At 39.5% G+C, this 21367-nt stretch overlaps 2 protein-coding genes across 2 annotated transcripts; both read right to left on the bottom strand.

Annotated features, from left to right (window-relative positions):
• Window positions 1-3488: 3488 nt before the first annotated feature.
• Window positions 3489-6374, bottom strand: LOC122993968 (tripartite motif-containing protein 16-like). Its single transcript, XM_044368462.1, has 2 exons — window positions 6177-6374; window positions 3489-5370 (listed from the first exon to the last, which is right to left on the bottom strand). Exon 2 carries the CDS (start codon window positions 5213-5215, stop codon window positions 3542-3544), a length of 1674 nt encoding a protein of 557 aa, XP_044224397.1. The 5' UTR covers window positions 5216-5370; window positions 6177-6374; the 3' UTR covers window positions 3489-3541.
• Window positions 6375-8941: 2567 nt separating this feature from the next.
• Window positions 8942-20862, bottom strand: LOC122994056. Its single transcript, XM_044368593.1, has 2 exons — window positions 17854-20862; window positions 8942-10844 (listed from the first exon to the last, which is right to left on the bottom strand). The coding sequence occupies exons 1-2, from the start codon at window positions 19515-19517 to the stop codon at window positions 9002-9004; spliced, it is 3507 nt and encodes a 1168-aa protein (XP_044224528.1). The 5' UTR covers window positions 19518-20862; the 3' UTR covers window positions 8942-9001.
• Window positions 20863-21367: the final 505 nt, after the last annotated feature.

Genomic DNA, 21367 nt, shown 5'->3' with positions numbered 1-21367 from the left:
TAGCTGTAGCTTGCAGGTAGCATGCCCATGGATGTATGCTTGCAGGCTTAGCCAAGTTATCCTGGTTATCCTGGTTACTCATGCTAATGTAGTACTGCTGCTGTGCACTGTTATATCTGTATTTAAACAATGTCATGTCTCCTCGTCCCCCTCCCCTCTCTGTAACGGTCGATTTTTCACTCTGTCTTTGAGTTCAGAACAACTATAAACACATTTGATATCTGATGTAATTGGACAGCACGTCATTAGAACCAGCTCTGAGTGACTGTAAATCATCATAAACCAGCTGTCCTGACTCAGTTTTCCTTTTCTACTGTGGCACAACTAAACTGTTTCAGTAATAGTTTGGGCCAATGAGCCATTTCTGGATGTTTGTATTTTATCTAAATAAAGGACCAAAATATTATTTTCTTTTTTCCCCCTGCTGTACCGACAATATACTGAACCATGACCCCAAAACTGAGGTGCATACTGAATTTTGAGTACCATTACTCATTGAGTTTCTGTATGTTGTACTGACCTCTGTTAGAACGTCTCAGGTGCTCCAATGATTATATTACCTTCATTGAGTTATTTTTTTCATATTTTTCTCCCACCTTTATTTTTGCCTTATGTTGTTGCCCTTATACTTGTGTGAAAAGTTCAATAAATCATTGATCACAAGAAAAGCGTCCTGATGAAGATGTATAAATGATGTGTACACCAACAGAATGTGATCACCTCACACTGACTTCAGACTAGAGCTGCAACTACAGTAAAAAATGCCTGTTATCATTTCCCAGAGTCTTCAGGTGTTTTGTTTAGTCTGACCAACAGTTCAGTTTATATTCAGTTTCCTGTCACGTATGACACAGAAAAGCATTACATCCTCATGTTTGAGAAGCTCAAGCTGGCAAATGTTTGGCATTTGTGCTTAAAAGATAATTGGGGCTGCAGCTGGAGAAGCCAGAGGAGCCGGGGATTGAACCGCTGATCTAATCAGTGATTAGTGGACGACCCGCTCCACCTCTGAGACACAGCCGCCGACTTTGTTTGCAAAGTCCGTTGTTTACTTTCCTCTCTGTAGAACTGCAGCATATTGGCGAGTAAAATGTTCAGTTTGACAGACACCTGTTCTGGTCATTATTTGCATTATCCAAAACATCAACTAGTCTGAATGTTTTTGCTCCGTAATAGTTGTGCTGTTAATATAGTGTGTCATGTTATAAATCTAAATCTCGCTATCTATTACACCAACAGTGGCTAGTGTTAGCTCATTAAGTCAATTTCACATATACTAAGTAAACTTTTAACATATATGCTATATTAATATAAAGCTTTTTTGGTAAATTTATTATATATGCTATATAGAGTCTTCAAAAGTTGTGATCAAACAGGCTATTGAATGTCAGTTTTTCATACTAAATTCACCTGATCACTGTCTGCAAATAGAAATGATAAATTATGACGTGAATAAAAGGAGAACAGTGCATGTGTTATATGCTGCATACTTGGCTAATAAAACTGATTCTGTTGTAAGATGCAATGAGTTCAGATTGAGGCTATTTTGTTTATGTTTTATATATTATTTCACTTACCCACAACCTGAAAATAATTTTAATGCAGTAACTCAGTGGTTCTCAAAGTGGGGTCCAAGGACCCCCAGGGGTTCTTGAAGTTGTTCCAGGGGGTCCCCAGCAGAAGGGGAATAATTTATTTTCACTATAATTCCATCCATAAGTAACATGATGACAGAATGTTTGACTATTTTGGTCATGGGTTTCACACACTTTCTGTAATAAAACTAAATCTAAAAGCAAAAATCTTATCAGATGGGGGTCCGTGGTCTGATTTGTGTCAGTTTAGTCCTTGAGGTGAAAAAGTTTGAGAACAAATTTAATTAAAATTAAATCAAATTAATCATTAAGGCTGAGTTTAAATGACCCCAATATAGCGTGTTTCATGTGTGTAAAGTTTGCATTCATTTATGTATTTGTTATATTGCTTTTTTGTTGTTGTTGTTTTCCCATAAACATGGAATTGCTTTATTTTTGAAAAGACACTACACAGGTGCATTCCCATGATGCATTGTGTGATCCGTTGCTAGGATACAGTAAATTCTTCCCGCTAACTGCTGACATCTTGCTCACGCAGTTATTCAGTTGAACCCGTTTCCACTGAGTTCAGGCTATTAGAAAGACATTTATAAACGCATAAGGAGAGTTAATTTATGCGTCCATGTCGGCGTCTTTATCCTCGCACACCGAATGTTCGCGTTGTAGGACAGTTTAACGCTTCCGGAGGCTCGGTCTGTTGTTAGCCGTTCGTTGCTAGGTGGCTAATGCTAATTTAAACGTTAACAGAAAAATGGTTGAATGTCCAGTAGATAAATGACTAACGGTAATCTGTCGGTGTCCTATCAGGCTGACAGACAGAGACACAAGAGTCCTGATGAACCAGAGGTGGCCGCATTCACCTGAAAACATTTCTAGCTTACGCATTGTGTAGCCCACTGAATATGCACAGTAGTGTTTCTCCTGCTAGTCCCGCCCGCGAGTTCCCGCTCTGCCCATAGACTTTACACTGTGATGACATCACAGATTTTAAAATTGTTTTTCTCAGTTCAAGGAAAGTTTTACAAAAATAAAACTTCCATTGATGGGCCGCAGGGGATTTTTTTTGTTTTGCTGCAGTACCGCAAATGACTGGGAAAAATGCAAAGACTGAGCAGCAGCTTCCTATCCGGCTTTTGTAATACATCCATGGCATCCACAGCCCGCCTCCCTGCAGCCAGCGTCAGGTAACAATCTCAAGTTACATCTGGAAACATCAACCAGTGTTTCAGTTTAGTAAGCGACTGTGTTACCTGGTGGTTGCTTTTAGTGACGGCAGCTGTTGAAAACACGAACAGAACACATAATTGTACTAAAAGCCTGATCAATTTTACTTCAATACATTTTCATCTGTGTTTCTTATCAAACCATTTATACAAGTTAAAGTGTGCTCAGCAAGAAGCTTCATCTTTTGTAACGTTTCTTGTAAAATATAAAAATGTATTGATGTAGTCCAAGGACTTGATAGAGTCTACACATATTTAATTTGTTGTTGTTGCTCAAATTTGAGTTTTTTAGTATAAACTGTAACTTTCAGTGGTTGAATGACAACTGAGAAAACTTTGAAACAACATTAGTCTTCACCAAACATCTATTATGGCGTCTTCATGGTTTAAAACTTGAGTGAACATGTTGTTTCCTTCTGATGTTTATTACGATCTGAATCAAACTGAAAGAAAGAAAGCTTTCAATAAAAATTTCAGAGTTTTTGGCTGTGTTAAAAATAAGACATTTATAAAGTTACAGATAAAAACACAGGAAAATGTAACATTTACAGAAACTCAAAACATCAACAGAAACTAAAAAAGTGTTGACAATCCCAGTTTGATTGACAGCTGATCTCTGTTTAGTTCAGAAACACCACAGCAACGAGCTTTCAGAAACAATTGAGACACAAACATGAAAAATTACAACAGAATCTGACACATGAAGTCTGAAATGACTTCTGTCTATTTGAGTTTACACAACTCAGCTGTGTCTCTATAAAAATTAAGCCCAAGTCCAGCATAGAGAGGCTGAGTGAATGTGGTCTGGACTCTGTGGAGGAGAGTCATGGTTTCAGAGACGCTGTAGAAGGACAGAATACCTGCTCTGTGATCCAGGTACACTCCTATTCTGGAGGACTGAGGACCTGAGACAAGAGTTCTGATACTGTTGAACCAAGACTCATAACTGTCAGTGTCACAACATAACATCCAGGATTTGTCATTGCCTCCAAATCCACATTCACACGAGCCTCCGTCTCTGCTGATATTCTTGTATGTGACTGCTACTTCAACTCCTTCCCCTCTCCACTCCACCTCCCAGTAACAACGTCCAGTCAGACTCTCTCTACTCAGGACCTGATAACATCCAGTGAATCTTTCTGGGTGACTAGAATAAGACTGTTGTTGTCTCATTAGTTCTGCTTTTCTGTTCCCCTCAGATAATAACAGCAGTGTGTTTGCTGTGTTTGGATCCAGAGTGATTTCACATGAATATTTTAAGAACTCAGCTCTGGTCTTGGGTTCTGGTTCTGACAGTAAAACGTCCATTTCTGTCACTGTCAGTGAGATGTTTGTCCATTTGTCCCTCAGGATGTCCTGTAGTTGATCTCTGAGCTCTGACACAGCTGCTGTCACATCCTCAAAGTATCTCAGAGGACGGATATTGATGCTGGATGAGTCTGTAGGTTCACTGAGTTGTGACAGTGAGGGGTAGTTGTGTAGAAACTGGTTGTGATCCTCTGTGTGTGAGAACTGCTTCAGTTCAGTGTCTTTCCTCTTCAGCTCAGTGATCTCCTGCTCCAGCTTCTCCTGAAGCTCTTTGACTCGCCTCACTTCAGTTTCCTGCTGGGATCTGATCTGCTGCTTCACATCAGAGCTTCTTTTCTGGATGAGACGGATCAGCTCAGTGAAGATCTTCTCACTGTCCTCCAGTGCTTTATCAGCAGAGCGATTGATGGTCTTCACCTCCTGTTGAAGCATCTTCACATCTTTCTCTCTGTCCTGGATTCTCTGCTGGATGTTTTGTCGACTCACCTCGAGCTCTCTCTGCCTCTCAGTCCTTTCTACTGCAGCTGAGACTGTGTCGTGTCCTTTATGTTCCTCCACAGGGCAGAGATAACAGATAATCTGCTGATCAGTACGACAGAACATCTTCATCACCTCATCATGACGAGAGCAGATGTTCTCCTGGAGCTTCTCCGAGGGGTCGACCAGCTTGTGCTTCTTTAATGGAGGTGCATCATAATGAGGCTGGAGGTGATTCTCACAGTAAGAAGCTGGACAAGTCAGACAGGACTTGAGGGCTTTCCGCTTCCTCCCAGTGCAGACATCACAGGCCACATCTTCAGGTCCAGCATAGCAGTGATCAGCAGGAGCAGCTTGGAATCCAGTCTTCTTCAGCTGCTCCACTAAATCTGCTAACATGGTGTTTTTCACCAGGACAGGCCTCGGTGTGAAGGTCTGTCTGCACTGAGGGCAGCTGTAGATCTTCCTCTGATCCTCTCCATCCCAGTGTGTTTTAATACAGCTCATGCAGTAGCTGTGTCCACAGGGAATAGTCACCGGATCCTTCAGTAGATCCAGACAGATCGAACAAGAAAAGGTTTCTCTGTCCAGCTGAACTCCTTTCTGCTCCATTTCAGCTCTCAGTGGCAACACATGTCTGAGTTTCACTTCTTTAGAAGCTGAACAAGTTTGAGCTCTGATCTGAACATGTGTTTCTGCAGTGAATGGAGGCTGACAGCTCTTGTTCTACATTACATGTTGGTTACATCCATCTTCAAACAGGAGATCTGAGGAGAGAGAACAAGGAAACATGAGCACAGAGTGGAGCTTGTTGTGTTTCACCCTTTTATACAATTGAGCTCATTTCTCATTTAAAAACACTGATCACATCTTCTTTCTGGTACCAAAGTGTTCTCGGGATTGAAAACATTAGCAAATAATTATTGTAAAAAAACATTTTGAACAAGCATCATGATTTACAGCAAAGACTGACAAACAAATCACACAACAGATGATGTCCAAACCAAATTCCACCCAGAAATCAATAAATGTTCTGCTTTGTTGACCAAAATAACAAACGTGACTGCACCAATATAACTACATATTGCTTTTACTAATCATTAAAAACCTTCTCTCGGATTCGGGACAGAAATGCAGACAGAAAGAGCATAAAGCAGGGGGTTAATTTAGCAGTAAACCCTGTTTGTATATAGAGACTCGTGTATCATTGCAGATGCCGAAAACCGTTTTAATTGCAGTTTTTTGAATGGAGTCTGGTTTGCACTTCTTCACGACCAAACTGAAACTGTGTATCTCAAGAAACATCTTTAAAAAAAGGTCAAACGAAGCTAGAATTGACATCAGGAGCTCGGGAGTGACGGGTTAAACTTCACAAAGTCGTGTTAAATTAGCTATTCACATTTCACGGTAGAATTAACCGGACCTTTGCAGCTAAGCTAACGTTAGCCTTTAGTTTGCTAGCATTGAATTACTGGCTCTGCCGCCAAGTTTACGATGTGTTATGACAACATGTAGCCCAACGGTATAATTTAATTAACTAATACTAATTAGAAACAGTAAGTTTATTACTCACAATCAGACCAGTTAAACTAAAAGTTGCTCCAGACTTCCGCGGTTACAGACCCGGTTTATCGGTGCTTCAGCGCCACCAGCTGGACCGGAGGATGAACGATCCTTCTTCTTCTTCTTAGAGTTTTAATGGCGGTTGGCAAACCAGCTTATAGGGTCATTACCGCCACTTACTGTACTGGAGATGGAACAGCAGATTGGCAGAAAAATAAATACATAATTTCATTAGTTATAATAATGATGAAATAGTTATTGTAATTACAAGATATTTTTATTGTGATAATGACAATTTTATTATAAGAACTTTATGTAATATTGAACTAGTTTTCTCCTAAAGTTGACATGGTTTTTTTGTAATTGTGAAAATTGTCTCGTGTTTTTTGTAATTGCTTTCTTGTAATAAGCCTTCAAGATCACCACCTGCATCAAGTCACAGGCAAAAGCAGTCATCTTACAGCTCCAAACAAAAACAAGACACCCAGACAAGACCACTGACCCAAACCGTCTTGGATCCTTCAAACTACAAGAGCCAGCAAGATGGGAAGACCAACTCACTTCCCAGTGTGAACTGATAGTACCATCTGGATAAAAGACCCCCACCATTGGTTATCATAACTCACCTCTAAAAGTCAGTTACACACAGAGACGAGCTGGCACCAACTTTAATCTCACTGTGGATTTTGATTTTCAGGACTTGAATGACCAACCAAGAAACTGGTCACTGGGCAAACCAGCATAAGGCACAAGACATGCTGCACAATATACCATGCTCCAGTGGCAAACAGAACTCTCCACATCAAACATGTGGACACACTCACACACGCACACACAAACTCTAAAATATAGACTTGTCTAAACACAATTAATATTGTAAGTTGTTGGTTGATAGATGTGTGCATATCATATGTGTGTTGTTATGTGCTTTAGTAAGACCTTTTTTCCACTGCCTTTAAGCCAAGAAATGTACCACAAACTTAATTCCATCATCCTTGATAACACATCATGTTTAGTATCATTCTGCTTGGTTCACTTTCAGAACACTAAAGCTGCTATCAAAAATGCAAAATTAGGAATCATGCAATTGTTAAATTGTAAATACTTTGATTAATGGAGTAACCATATTCTGGAGTTGAACCTGCCTGTCCATGAACAGGAGGGGACTGACTCTGCTCCCCCAGAACTCTGCAACCCCTGGGACTGACCAGGATGCACCTTCTGGGCGGACAGACTGAAACTTTAAAACAGTGTCTTATCTGAGACTCTAGGCTGTTTTGTTAAGGCTGCTGCTTATACCCTCGCAAAATTATAATTAAGATTAAAAACAATTCTAATTCTAATTGACCTCTCTTGTGTGGCCAACAAGGAGGACTATTTCCCTACTATTATACCTACTCTAATATGAGTTATGTCACTGGACGAATAATTTCATGTTGGAGTTGTGCACTATAATAACTCATAATTACCCCATAAAATCATAAAGCTATTTGAGTGCACAAATTCCTACACATAAATAATATAAAAGACAAAAAATAAGGATAAGTTAAAGTACACAAATAGATTTTGCAGGAAATTTGAAGTAATGTTGACATTAAAAATGAATTAATTGCCAAATTACATTTATAATAATAAGAGCAATGGTATTACGATAATTACATTGAAAATACAAGTAGCCTCAAGTCCCTGGACAGTAGTTGAGAGAAATAACTGTGGTAATAAGTAAGGACCGTCGCTCTGTGAAGTCACAGAGCTAAACACTGAACCAACATGACAGCCTCATTCTGAAGTTTCATCTTCATGAGAATCTACATAAAAATAAATGAAATGACCTCAAGTTCACAACGACACAATATCTGTTGTTTTAACAAAACTTCACACCCAAACTCGATCAATTGAATTCTTACTATTTTTAAGCCTGTATAACAAAGACTTTATCAACTAAATGCACAAAGAAAATCTTGTTTGTTAAAAGCAACAATTGATAGAAAACTTTAGAAAACTTTTCTCTGTGACAAAACTGCTTTAGTGAAGAAAGCTGAAAGTACAGAGACTGACTGACAAACGTTTGTCTGCTCTGAACATGAACTCTGTACTTTGTGGTGTTTCAGGAGGAAAACTGCCTCAAATAAACTCTCATTTTAGTTTCACATTTTCTCCAGAAGCTTTGAATGAGATCCTGAGATGAAGACAGAAGAAAATACTTTGCTCATTGTTGAAAAAAATCTTTATTGATTATGTAAAGCTTCAGATTGTTCACACGTCCAATCGGTTAAGTCTGTTAAATGACTCTTGTTCAATGATTTCATGTACAGATTCACTTCAACCACAGATAGTTTAACTCAGAATGTCAGCTATGCACAAAAAATAATGATCTCCTCCTTGATTATTATCATGATAATTACAGTTTGATTGTACATTTCTTTATGAATTTACAAAGTGGTGAGAACAAAATATCTATGATGAAGGAAGTTCTGCTGTTTTTTCTGTTTAAGACACTGAAATGGAAGAGAAACAGCACACAAATACAAACATGAAACTAACATTTATAACAAAGTTCACATTTTCATCTGAAGAAACGTCAGTGAAGGTAAAAGACGTCATCATGAGCAGTGATAGCCTCCATGGATAAAAACACATGCGAAAAAGTGAATTTTAAAGAAACTCAAAATATCAACAGAACAACAAATGAAAAGTTGATGATCCCAGTTTGATTGACAGCTGATCTCTGTTTAGTTCAGAAACACCACAGCAACGAGCTCTCAGAAACAATGGAGACAAAAACATGAAGAATTACAACAGAATCTGACACATGAAGTCTGAAATGACTTCTGTCTATTTGAGTTTACACAACTCAGCTGTGCCTCCAATATAACAAAGATGAAGTCCAGCATAGAGAGGCTGAGTGAATGTGGTCTGGACTCTGTGGAGGAGAGTCATGGTTTCAGAGACGCTGTAGAAGGACAAAATACCTGCTCTGTGATCCAGGTACACTCCTACTCTGGAGGACTGAGGACCTGAGACGGGAGTTGAGATATTGTTGAACCAAAATGTATAAATGTTATTGTCATAACGTAATGCCCAAGATTTGTAATTGTATCCAAATTCACATTCATATGATCTCCCTGCTCTGCTGATATCCTTGTATGCGACTGTTACACCAACTCCTCTCCCTTTCCAGTCCACTTCCCAGTAACAACGTCCAGTCAGACTCTCTCTACTCAGGACTTGACGATATCCAGTAAATCTGTCTGGGTGACGAGAATAAGACCTTGGTTGACTCATTCGTTCTGCTTTTCTGTTTCCCTCACATAATAACAGCTCTCTGTGTGCTGTGTTTGGATCCAGAGTAATTTCACATAAATAATTTAAGAATCCAGTTCTGGTCTTGGGTTCTGGCTGTGGCAGTAAAACATCCACTTCAGTCACTGTCAGTGAGATGTTTGTCCATTTCTCCCTCAGGATGTCCTGTAGTTGATCTCTGAGCTCTGACACAGCTGCTGTCACATCCTCAAAGTACCTCAGAGGACGGATATTGATGCTGGATGAGTCTGTAGATGCACTGAGTTGTGACAGTGAGGGGTAGTTGTGTAGAAACTGGTTGTGATCCTCTGTGTGTGAAAGCTCCTTCAGTTCAGCGTCTTTCCTCTTCAGCTCAGTGATCTCCTGCTCCAGCTTCTCCTGAAGCTCTTTGACTCGACTCACTTCAGTTTCCTGCTGGGATCTGATCTGCTGCTTCACATCAGAGCTTCTTTCCTGGATGAGACAGATCAGCTCAGTGAAGATCTTCTCACTGTCCTCCACTGCTTTATCAGCAGAGCGACTGACAGCCTCCACCTCCTGTTGAAGCATCTTCACATCTTTCTCTCTGTACTGGATTCTCTGCTGGATGTTTTGTCGACTCACCTCGAGCTCTCTCTGCTTCTCAGTCCTTTCTGCTGCAGCTGAGACTGTGTCATGGCCTTTATGTTCCTCCACAGAGCAGAGATAACAGATACAGAGCTGATCAGTACGACAGAACATCTTCATCACCTCATCATGACAGGAGCAGATGTTCTCCTGGAGCTTCTCTGAGGGGTCGACCAGCTTGTGTTTCTTTAATGGAGCTGCATCATAATGAGGCTGGAGGTGTTTCTCACAGTAAGAGATCAGACAAGTCAAACAGGACTTGAGGGCTTTCAGCTTCCTCCCAGTGCAGACATCACAGGCCACATCTTCAGGTCCAGCATAGCAGTGATCAGCAGGAGCAACTTGGAGTCCAGTCTTCTCCAGCTGATCCACTAAAGATGCTAACATGGTGTTTTTCACCAGGACAGGCCTCGGTGTGAAGGTCTGTCTGCACTGAGGGCAGCTGTAGATCTTCCTCTGATCCTCCCCATCCCAGAAGCCTTTAATACAGTTCATGCAGTAGCTGTGTCCACAGGGAATAGTCACCGGATCCTTCAGTAGATCCAGACAGATAGAACAAGAGAAGGTTCCTCTGTCCAGCTGATCTCCTTTCTGCTCCATTTCAGCTGTCAGTTGCAATGACCGTCTGAGTTTCACTTCCTTAGAAGTTAGACAAGTTTGAGCTCTGATCTGAACAACGTGTGTTTCTGCAGTGAATGGAGGCTGACAGCTCTTGCACCACCTTATGATGGGTTGGGTGGGTAAGGAAATATATGGACAGAGTGGAGCTCTGTGTTTGTGAGATTAGAAGAGGGAGCGGTTATTAGAGGTTGATTACTTTCAGGGAGAAGAGCGGTTTTAAAGATATAATGTTTGTTTAACTGTGAGCTTATTGATAAATATTTGAAAAATATTTTAAAAGATTTGATCAAATGAGTGAGAATATAATATCATTATATTCCATTAAATTACAGGAATATTTATTTATTCACAGCAGTGTTTATTTTCTCTGTTCATCTACTGTATTTGAATTAATAAAAACTTAAAGTTAACTGAATTACAGCAGAACTCAGGAATTCTTAAAAGAGTGAAGATCCCGAAGGATAATTTACCACCTAAAGCAGAGGTCATCATTGTTTCTAAATGTGAAATGAGCTCTATCATCAACAAGCTCACAGTTAAACAAAGATTATATCTTTAAAACTGCTCTTCTCCCTGAAAGTAATAAACCTCTAATAACCACTCCCTCTTCTAATCTCAAAAACACAGAGCTCCACTCTGTCCATATATTTCCCTTCCTACCCAATGCATCATAAGAACTGTCAGCCTCCATTCACTGCAGAAACAGAGATAAAACTTGTTTCACTTCCAAGGAAGTCAAACTCAGACTGTCATTGCCTTCCTCACCTCCCCCCAACCCCCCTCCCTCACACTTCCTCCCTCCCCCTCCTAAACTTCCCAATCCTCCCTCCCTATGAATTTTCCCTCCTTCCTTACCTCCCTTGCTCCTAACTTCTTCCCGCCTCCCATCCTCCCTTCTTCCTATCCACTTCCTAACTTCCCTGGCAACCTTTAGTAGCTAATTGTAGTAGTGATGTTTGCATTTTCTTTTTTCCAGTTTTGCCTTTTTCTCTAACTTAGAAGTGTCAAACCTCTGTTTTGTTAAGGATAGTTTGAGATCCACATTGAAAGTGAGAGGCTGAGATGACAAGCAAGGGAAGAACCAGGAAGTATAGGGAGAGGCTGAATGAAGATCCTCAGAGGAGAGAGAACATCCTGAGAGAGAGACACAGAATGTAAATTTGACAAGCACCAAAAGTTACTTTAGCCTAAGAATTGAAAGGTTTCATGACATGATGAATGTTTCACTGTATCACAATAGTCATGGTTGGTTTCATCATTTCCCCCAGTAGATATCTGTGGGCCAGTAGTAGGGCCAGGGCAAAAGCCACTCAAGCTGTGCTTGATCTTACACCAGATCAGGATCATGAGGAGATCAATGAGGTCCCAGTGGCAAGGCCAGCTCCAGTGGAAGGGCCGGTGTGACAGTAAGACATCAACGAAGCCCCAGTGGCAGGGTCAGTTTTATGTAGCACACCAACACAGTTACCCGAAGAGATGTCCACCTGAGACCAAAGTACACCCAAAAGAGTACGAAAAAGATATTCTGTGCACAAGTGACTAAGGAAGCTAAAAATGCAAAATGAAAAGTTAATGAAGCAACTTGAAGCTGAAAAAAGAAGAGTGGATAGGTTTAGACAAAGGAGTCAACCCCTAGACAGTGTCTATGCTACAAGCCGTTTTACATTACTGAAGCCAAGGCAAATGATGGCAATACATGAGCCTGCTACCAGCACGAAAACATGCGTCTTCTTATTGATGCCTTATTACAGCGTGGTATCCTTCTCTCAAAAAGCCTCTCCGATCTACTCTCTAGCATCACCTGTAATACCAACAACATGAAATGCGTGGAGCGCACATGCACTGACTGCTGCTTTGACGAGGTCCAGTTTGCCACACATAATCCAGATGATCGGGCCAGATGGGAACAATGGGGAAAGGAAGATGTGGTAGTAGGAGACAAAAACTACAAAAACTGGGTGAAGAAACAAGAAAATGATACAGTGGGAAAACTGAGCTCAACAAAGTGTTGGAGGGTATTGCCATTAGTCAATTCAACTGGATTCACCAGGCCTAGAAATTCAAGCATCTTAAAGAAAATGTTAAAGAAAACGAAATGGTTCTGCACATGGACTTCTTGGAAAATTATGCCTGCAAACTCCACACGGAAATTCAGACATTTCATTTTAGAGGAAACCGAAGGCAAGCAACCATCCATACAGCAGTGGCATACACATCCACAGGCTCACAATCCTATGCCACAATCTCCCACTCTCTCAGCCACAACGAATGAGCTGTGTGGGCCCACCTCAAACCAGTGGTACAGAATATTATGGAAAACTCTGGCCACAAGATTGACACGCTTCATGTGTTCAGTGATGGGCCAGTCACTCAATACAGGAACAAGGCTAACTGTTGCCTTTTAAGCAATGTACCCTACACATGGGGGGCTAAAGCAAATAATGTGGAACTATTCAGAGAGAGCTCATAGGAAAGGTGCTCCTGATGGAGTTGGGGGAGCAGTGAAACGAATGGCAGACAACCATATCCATGGGGGGCAAGACCTTAAAAGCCCAAAGGATGTCTATGAGTTCCTAGTTCAAAAAGAGGTCACAAACATAAGATTCAAGTGGATCAAAGAGGCATATATCCAGGTGTTCGACGAGATGTTGCCACCCTCTGTCCCAAAAGTACCCGGCATATTAAACACGCACCAAATACTTTCCTTCTCTGTCGGAGAGATCATGTGTCATACATTGTGGGTCAGGCGCCTGCCTGTATTCTGACATGTTAGATTTCTTTTCTTTTTGAAAAAAAATTGTTTATAGTGCGATACAAGTGAGCAACATGAAAACAAACAAACAAACAAACAAAAAAACACATGACACAGCACAAGACAAGAGAGAGAACATTAGCAGCAATAACAACAACAAAAAAGCAAAAAATCAAATAAGCAAAGAAACAAACAAAGAAAGGCATGATGTTTGGCTTAGATTTTCTTTTTTAAGAAAATCTGACATATTACGTTTCTGTCGTCTCCATGGAAACGCATTCAGCACGTCAACTTAATCATTTAGAGTTTTAAAGGAAGATTAGTCATAACACAGAGAGCAGTTATCAGCAGCCATGTTAAACTATTAATAACTAAAGTAACATTTAAAGCAAACTTGCAGAACATTTTCTGGTTCCAGCCTCTCAGATTTAAATATTTGCTGCTTTTCGGTGATCAGCCCTAAAGGTTTTAAATTTTGCACAGAATTAACTGTGAAAAAGTTTTCAAGTTTAAACAACACAAGCAGAAATACTGATTTGTGGAGAATTTAAGTTTTAAATGAAGATTCTCTGACATCAACAAGATGTTTCAGGTGATCTCTGGGATACATAGCTGGAAAGTCATTTACTGAAGTTTGGAGTAGAATTTAAATGATTCATTGATTGACAGAATATATTTACAACTTTTTTTTACTTGGTTCACTATTTAACTAATTGCCAAAAATGCCAAACTAGTCATTTGAAGACGTCAACTTGGAGTTTCTGAAACTGACATTTATCACTATTTTCTGATATTTTAAAGAAAAAAAAGAGTTAATTGACACAATAATCATGAGATTAATCAATAATGAAAATAATTACCATTCAAAAGATCTCATTTTGAGGTCTTTTGAATACTTCCCTTGATGTTATATTCCACTTGCATTATGACTGAAGTTTAGAGGGAAATAGACCCCGACTACACACTGCTTTTTGTAAAACTTCAAAAGCAAAAAAAGGTTGGAAACCACTGGTTTCATCTTTAACAATGTGTTGTATTTTAAAAGCTTACTGAGGATTTCACATCGAGCTGTCTACAATTTATTTTATTTTTAATGTATTTATTGTTTTTTTAATCATTTTGTTTGTTGATTCTGTTCTCTGCTGTTTGTCCTCATCAGCTGATCTGTGTTGTTTTTAACACAATGTGGTGAAGCCAAAGATGTTTCCACTAACTAACTAACTAACCAACCAATTTACAGCAGTTTGACACCATTTACCATGATGAATGACAGGATACATTCTTATTATCATGGTGTTTTTTAATCAGTCTAAAAACATATTCTACAGTAAAACTGCAGACAGACTGAGTGGAGGAGCTTTAACCTCCACTACATCCCTGGTTAGCAGGATGAAGGCGCCCTCTTGTGTCCTGCCTCAGTTTTCAGATTTCAGTTGTTGACCTGCTGTGATGTTCGCTGCAGGAAGACGTGTAAAAACTCCACTGAGCCTTTAACAGCTTCAGACAATATCAGTAAAGACAGATTTAAATATCTGTAATATCACACTGTGTCAGTTTGTTGACAGAAGTCACATCCTGTGACACTGATGCTGCATTCAGGTCACATGGGAAAGATGGGAGAGAAGAGTTTCCAGTCTACAAATATTATTCACATCAGCTTTCAGGTTGTAAACAGAACTTGTGAATGTGAGATTTGATGCTACAGGCTGTGATTTCTCTGACTTCTTGAAATCTGAGTGACTGGCAGAGAAATACATGAGACCAGATGTAAATAATTATATGTTCAGTTTATAAGTTAATTATTTTATGACTGGACTTGATAGAGCCTACATTTGTTTAATTTGTTGTTGTTGCTCAAATATGAGGTTTTTTTAGTATAAACTGTAACTTTCAGTGGTTGAGTGACAACTGAGAAAACTGAAAGAACATAAAACTTCATTCATGGTTTAAAACTTGAGTGAACATGTTGTTTATTACAATTAAACTGATTTCAGCGTCTCATATGTGCAGAGTTTCAGTAAAATGATTACTGAATGACTTCTGCAGTAGAAAAGGTGGAGTAACGTTACCTGTGATGGTTCAATAGATCAATCACAGCTGTCAGGAAACTGATCATGACTGTTTTAGATGCATTTCTTTGTTGCCAATTAATATAATTACAAAAACTCTTCAGCACAGCAGCAGTTTGTGGATTGAGAGATTACACCCAGAACAGAAGTTTGAATCAAGTCTAGATTTAAACTTTACAAATTTGTCTTCATCAAACTTCTCTGAACGACACTTAAGAAAACTCTTCAGTACAAACTTCAGAGTGAAAGAGTTTCTGGCTGAGTGTGAACAATAAGACACTTTTATCAAGTGATGTACTCCTACTCACAGCAACGTGTAAAAAATCACTTTTACTCAAGTGATCACATGACTGATCACATGAAGGATTAGCCAATCAGACATATGGATTGACCCGACAGCTGCTGCATTGTTCTTTTAAAAACATCCTTACGTTTAACTCAGTGCTGAGTTATTCTGCATTAACATATTTAATTATAAGTTTTATTTGTTTGTGAAATGGAAACTTATACCTTTATGTTATACTGCCTTTATAGCCAAAATCACATTGTAAGACTTTGCGCTCTCTGCTTCCCGTGTGAAAATGTTCCCAACAGGAACCATCAAAGGCGAGTTTTGGGACTCTTGTCACCATCACTTTTACTTCTCACTAAACAGAGGCAGAGAGTGAAAGTCCTTAAGGAGGAAAGGCACATTAGGATTCAGCTTTCAACTCTCAATTCTCAGAAGACCAGAAACTCCCTAGAGATATGGTGAATTCATTAAAACAAACCTATTAGGGTGATGAATATGGGACGATTGTGATGCATGCGGCTGTATGTACAACTACTGACACTGAACTTCCTACAGTACTGTACCTTTTTCAGCCCAGCAAACCTGGAGATCCACATTTGCAAATGTGAACTCTGTTTATTGTCTTTGAGTAAAACTCAAAGACAATTTGTTCTCTGTGAATTCATCTTTAAGTTTCCATGACAGTGTGAAATCATCAAATCTCTGGGAATAATGACCAACAATCTGATATATTTATTATGTATAAATATATAAATATGGATAAAATGAAAATAAATTGGTTGAATTGGAGACAAAATCCTCTCTGAGACGTTCTGCTGTTGGTAGATGAGGTGATCATGACCAACAATATTTCATCCAATCAGACAGAGAACAGAGTTTCTGTCCTGCAGTCATCGAGGATCTACTCTGAACCAACTGAACACACCTCTTTAACAGCATTTTAAAATCAAAACAAGTTTCACAAATAGTTTTATTCTTATGTTTGTGAGTAAAAGTGAAGGATTTTTACTTTTATCTTTCATTAAAGTCCGAACTGTTCCTGTTAGCAGTTTGATAAATTGGGGTCCAGGACCGTCTCTCTGTGAGGTGACAGAACTAAACACTGAACCAACATGACAGCCTCATTCTCAACTTTCATCTACATAAAAATAAATGAAGTGACCTCAAGTTCACAACGACACAATATCTGTTGTTTTATGTTTGTCAGGACGCAACAAATCTTCTTCCCACCCAAACTCGATCAAATGAATTCTTACTATTTTCCAGTTTTTTAGGCCTGTATAACAAAGACTTCATCAACTAAATGCACAAAGAAAATCTTGTTAAAAGCAACAAGTGATAGAAAACTCTGCTCTTTTCTCAGTGACAAAGCTGCTTTAGTGAAGAAAGCTGAAAGTTAGTTTATCCCAGAATGTCAGCTATGTACAAGAACATAATAAATGATTATTATCATGATAATTACAGTTTGATTGTACATTTCTTTATGAATTTACAAAGTGATGAGAACAAAATATCTATGATGAAGGAAGTTCTGCTGTTTTCAGTGTCAGTGAAGGTTAAAGACATCATCATGAGCAGCGATAGCCTCCATGGATAAAAACACACAGGAAGAAGTGAATTTTAAAGAAAGAAAAAAACAAAAAACAAAGAAAACCTCAATCCTAAAATGTTCCTGATATGTTGTTTAAGAAACAACAGCACACAAACACATCAATACAAACATGAAACTAACATTTAGAACAAAGAGAAGTTTATATTTTCATCTGAAGAAACGTCAGTGAAGGTAAAAGACGTCATCATGAGCAGCGATAGCCTCCATGGATAAAAACACACAGGAAAAAGTGAATTTTAAAGAAACTGAAAACAATACAATTAATGAAAAATAAAAAAGTGTTGATAATCCCAGTTTGATTGACAGCTGATCTCTGTGCAGTTCAGAAACACCACAGCAACGAGCTCTCAGAAACAATGGAGACAAAAACATGAAGAATTACAACAAAGAATCTGACACATGAAGTCTGAAATGACTTCTGTCTATTTGAGTTTACAGAACTCAGCTGTGTCTCCATAAGAATAAAGACCAAGTCCAGCATAGAGAGGCTGAGTGAATGTGGTCTGGACTCTGTGGAGGAGAGTCATGGTTTCAGAGACGCTGTAGAAGGACAGAATACCTGCTCTGTGATCCAGGTACACTCCTACTCTGGAGGAACGAGGACCTGAGACGGGAGCTCTGTTATTGTTGAACCTAAATGAATAACGTTTAGCCTCACAATATAATGCCCAAGATTTGTCATTGTTCCCAAATACATATTCATTCCAGTCTCCTGTTCTGCTGATATCCTTGTATGCGACTGCTACATCAACTCCTTCCCCTCTCCACTCCATCTCCCAGTAACAACGTCCAGTCAGACTCTCTCTACTCAGGACTTGACTCCATCCAGTGAATCTGTCTGGGTGACTAGAATAAGGCTGTTGTTGTCTCGTTAGTTCTGCTTTTCTGTTCCCCTCAGATAATAACAGCCATATGTGTGCTGTGTTTGGATCCAGAGTGATTTCACATGAATATTTTAAGAACTCAGCTCTGGTCTTGGGTTCTGGTTGTGGCAGTAAAACGTCCATTTCAGTCCCTGTCAGTGAGATGTTTGTCCATTTCTCCCTCAGGATGTCCTGTAGTTGATCTCTGAGCTGTGACACAGCTGCTGTCACATCCTCAAAGTATCTCAGAGGACGGATATTGATGCTGGATGAGTCTGTAGATGCACTGAGTTGTGACAGTGAGGGGTAGTTGTGTAGAAACTGGATGTGATCCTCTGTGTGTGAGAGCTGCTTCAGTTCAGCGTCTTTCCTCTTCAGCTCAGTGATCTCCTGCTCCAGCTTCTCCTGAAGCTCTTTGACTCGACTCACTTCAGTTTCCTGCTGGGATCTGATCTGCTGCTTCACATCAGAGCTTCTTTTCTGGATGAGATGGATCAGCTCAGTGAAGATCTTCTCACTGTCCTCCACTGCTTTATCAGCAGAGCGACTGACGGCCTCCACCTCCTGTTGAAGCAGCTTCACATCTTTCTCTCTGTCCTGGATTCTCTGCTGGATGTTTTGTCGACTCACCTCAAGCTCTCTCTGCCTCTCAGTCCTTTCTGCTGCAGCTGAGACTGTGTCGTGGCCTTTATGTTCATCCACAGAGCAGAGATAACAGATACTCTGCTGATCAGTACGGCAGAATATCTTCATCACCTCATCATGACGGGAGCAGATGTTCTCCTGGAGCTTCACTGAGGGGTTGACCAGCTTGTGCTTTTTAAATCTAGGTGATTCATAATGAAACTGGAGGTGTTTCTCACAGTAAGAGATCAGACAAGTCAAACAGGACTTGAGGGCTTTTAGCTTCCTCCCAGTGCAGACATCACAGGCCACATCTTCAGGTCCAGCATAGCAGTGATCAGCAGGAGCAGCTTGGAGTCCAGTCTTCTTCAGCTGCTCCACTAAAGCTGCAAACATGGTGTTTTTCACCAGGACAGGCCTCGGTGTGAAGGTCTGTCTGCACTGAGGGCAGCTGTAGATCTTCTTCTGATCTTCTTCATCCCAGAAGCCTTTAATACAGTTCATGCAGTAGCTGTGTCCACAGGGAATAGCCACCGGATCCTTCAGTAGATCCAGACAGATCGAACAAGAGAAGGTTTCTCTGTCCAGCTGAACTCCTTTTTGCGCCATTTCAGCTCTCAGTGGCAACGCCTGTCTGAGTTTCACTTCCTGGGAAGAGAAACAAGTTTGAGCTCTGATCTGAACAACATGTGTTTCTGCAAAAAATGCAGCCTGACAGCTCTTGTACTACATTACATGTTGGTTAAACCCATCGTCAAACTGTAGATCTGAAGGGGAGGGAACAAGGAAATATGAGCGCAGGGTGGAGCTTGTTGTGTTTGAGAGCAGGAAGAAGAGGGAGGAGTTATCAAGCACTGAACCATTCCAGGAAGAGGAGCAGTTGAAAAGAGATACTGTGTGTTTCACCCTGTTTTTGTACAATGGAGCTCATTTCTCATTAAAACACACCACTCACCTCTGCTTTCTGGTGCTTCTTCAGATCCAACACGTTCTTTGGATCTGAAATGACTCACCGGCTCATAATATTATTGAGTTCTCCTGATATTCAGCTTAATTAAACTTTTTATTGATTACAATAATTCAAATACATTAGATAAAAAACAGAGAAATGACTCACTGTTGTAAAAATTATATTACTTGATAATGTTCTTTAAGTTTAGTAGCAAACAGGTTAAATTACAAATGTAAATTTGAGTAAAAGGTGTATTTTTAATGTTAGATGAATTTAAATGAATCAACAGTTATTTGTTGCAGCTCTGAATCAACCAGAACATGAATGCACCAGATTATTTCCTCTGTGGTTCGGTTGGTGACATGAATCTGGAATAAATCTGTTGTTTTAACGTTATAATTTTCTAACATTCGGCAACAACATGTGATTTTCTCCATATCTTGCTTCCTAAATGAAATTATATACTACATGTTGATTCCTGCAGCTCTGTCCTTTCACTGCTTTTGTCTTTGCAAATATCCACAATTTACTTTGTCCAGTGTGACGTTGTGGGAGTGATATGATCTCATACCTCGAAGCATTTGTATTCTTCAGTAAGTCTAGTGATACGCAGTTCCTGAGCCCTGTTCCCATACAAGCTGATATTGCTGAGGCGTCTCTTCATGTATGTACTGACTGTTCTCTCCAGCTCCTCGACTTTAGTGATGGGAACCTCATCAGACGGGGAAGCAATCCAAACCTCAGGCACCAACATTTTAAGTTACATGTAAGTAAGGTCTTGTCTATACTAACAAGGCCTTTGATGGTTTCCTCCTTCAGTTGCTTATTCTGGTCTGAGTCCTTAATGCTTACATTGTACCGCTGCCTCAAGCTCTTGACTGGCATCTCTGATACTGTTGGTATCAACGTGGAACTTCTGGTCTTTGATCATAAGATAGTTAAAACAAACAAACCAAAAAAAGTAGTTGAAACTAGCTAACTGTATATAAAGTAGTGTAAACTAGCTCCACCTCCAGCAGCTACAACAGTAACATGCTGCTCTAACACTGATGCTTCACTATTAATAATCTAATGATGTCATATATAATAATATATCAGTCAGAGGGACCAAACCACTACTTTTACTGCAATACTTTAACTACATCAAGCTCATAATACTTATGTACTTTTACTGCAATACTTGAACTACATCAAGCTCATAATACTTATGTACTTTTACTGCAATACTTTAACTACATCAAGCTCATAATACTTATGTACTTTTACTGCAATACTTTAACTACATCCAGCTCATAATACTTATGTACTTTTACTGCAATACTTTAACTACATCAAGCTCATAATACTTATGTACTTTTACTGCAATACTTTAACTACATCCAGCTCATAATACTTATGTACTTTTACTGCAATACTTTAACTACATCAAGCTCATAATACTTATGTACTTTTACTACAATACTTGAACTACATCAAGCTCATAATACTTATGTACTTTTACTGCAAT

Source organism: Thunnus albacares, chromosome 12 (genome assembly GCF_914725855.1).
Source record: "Thunnus albacares chromosome 12, fThuAlb1.1, whole genome shotgun sequence".
NCBI lineage: Eukaryota > Metazoa > Chordata > Actinopteri > Scombriformes > Scombridae > Thunnus > Thunnus albacares.
This window is presented reverse-complemented; position numbering and strand designations above follow the sequence as displayed.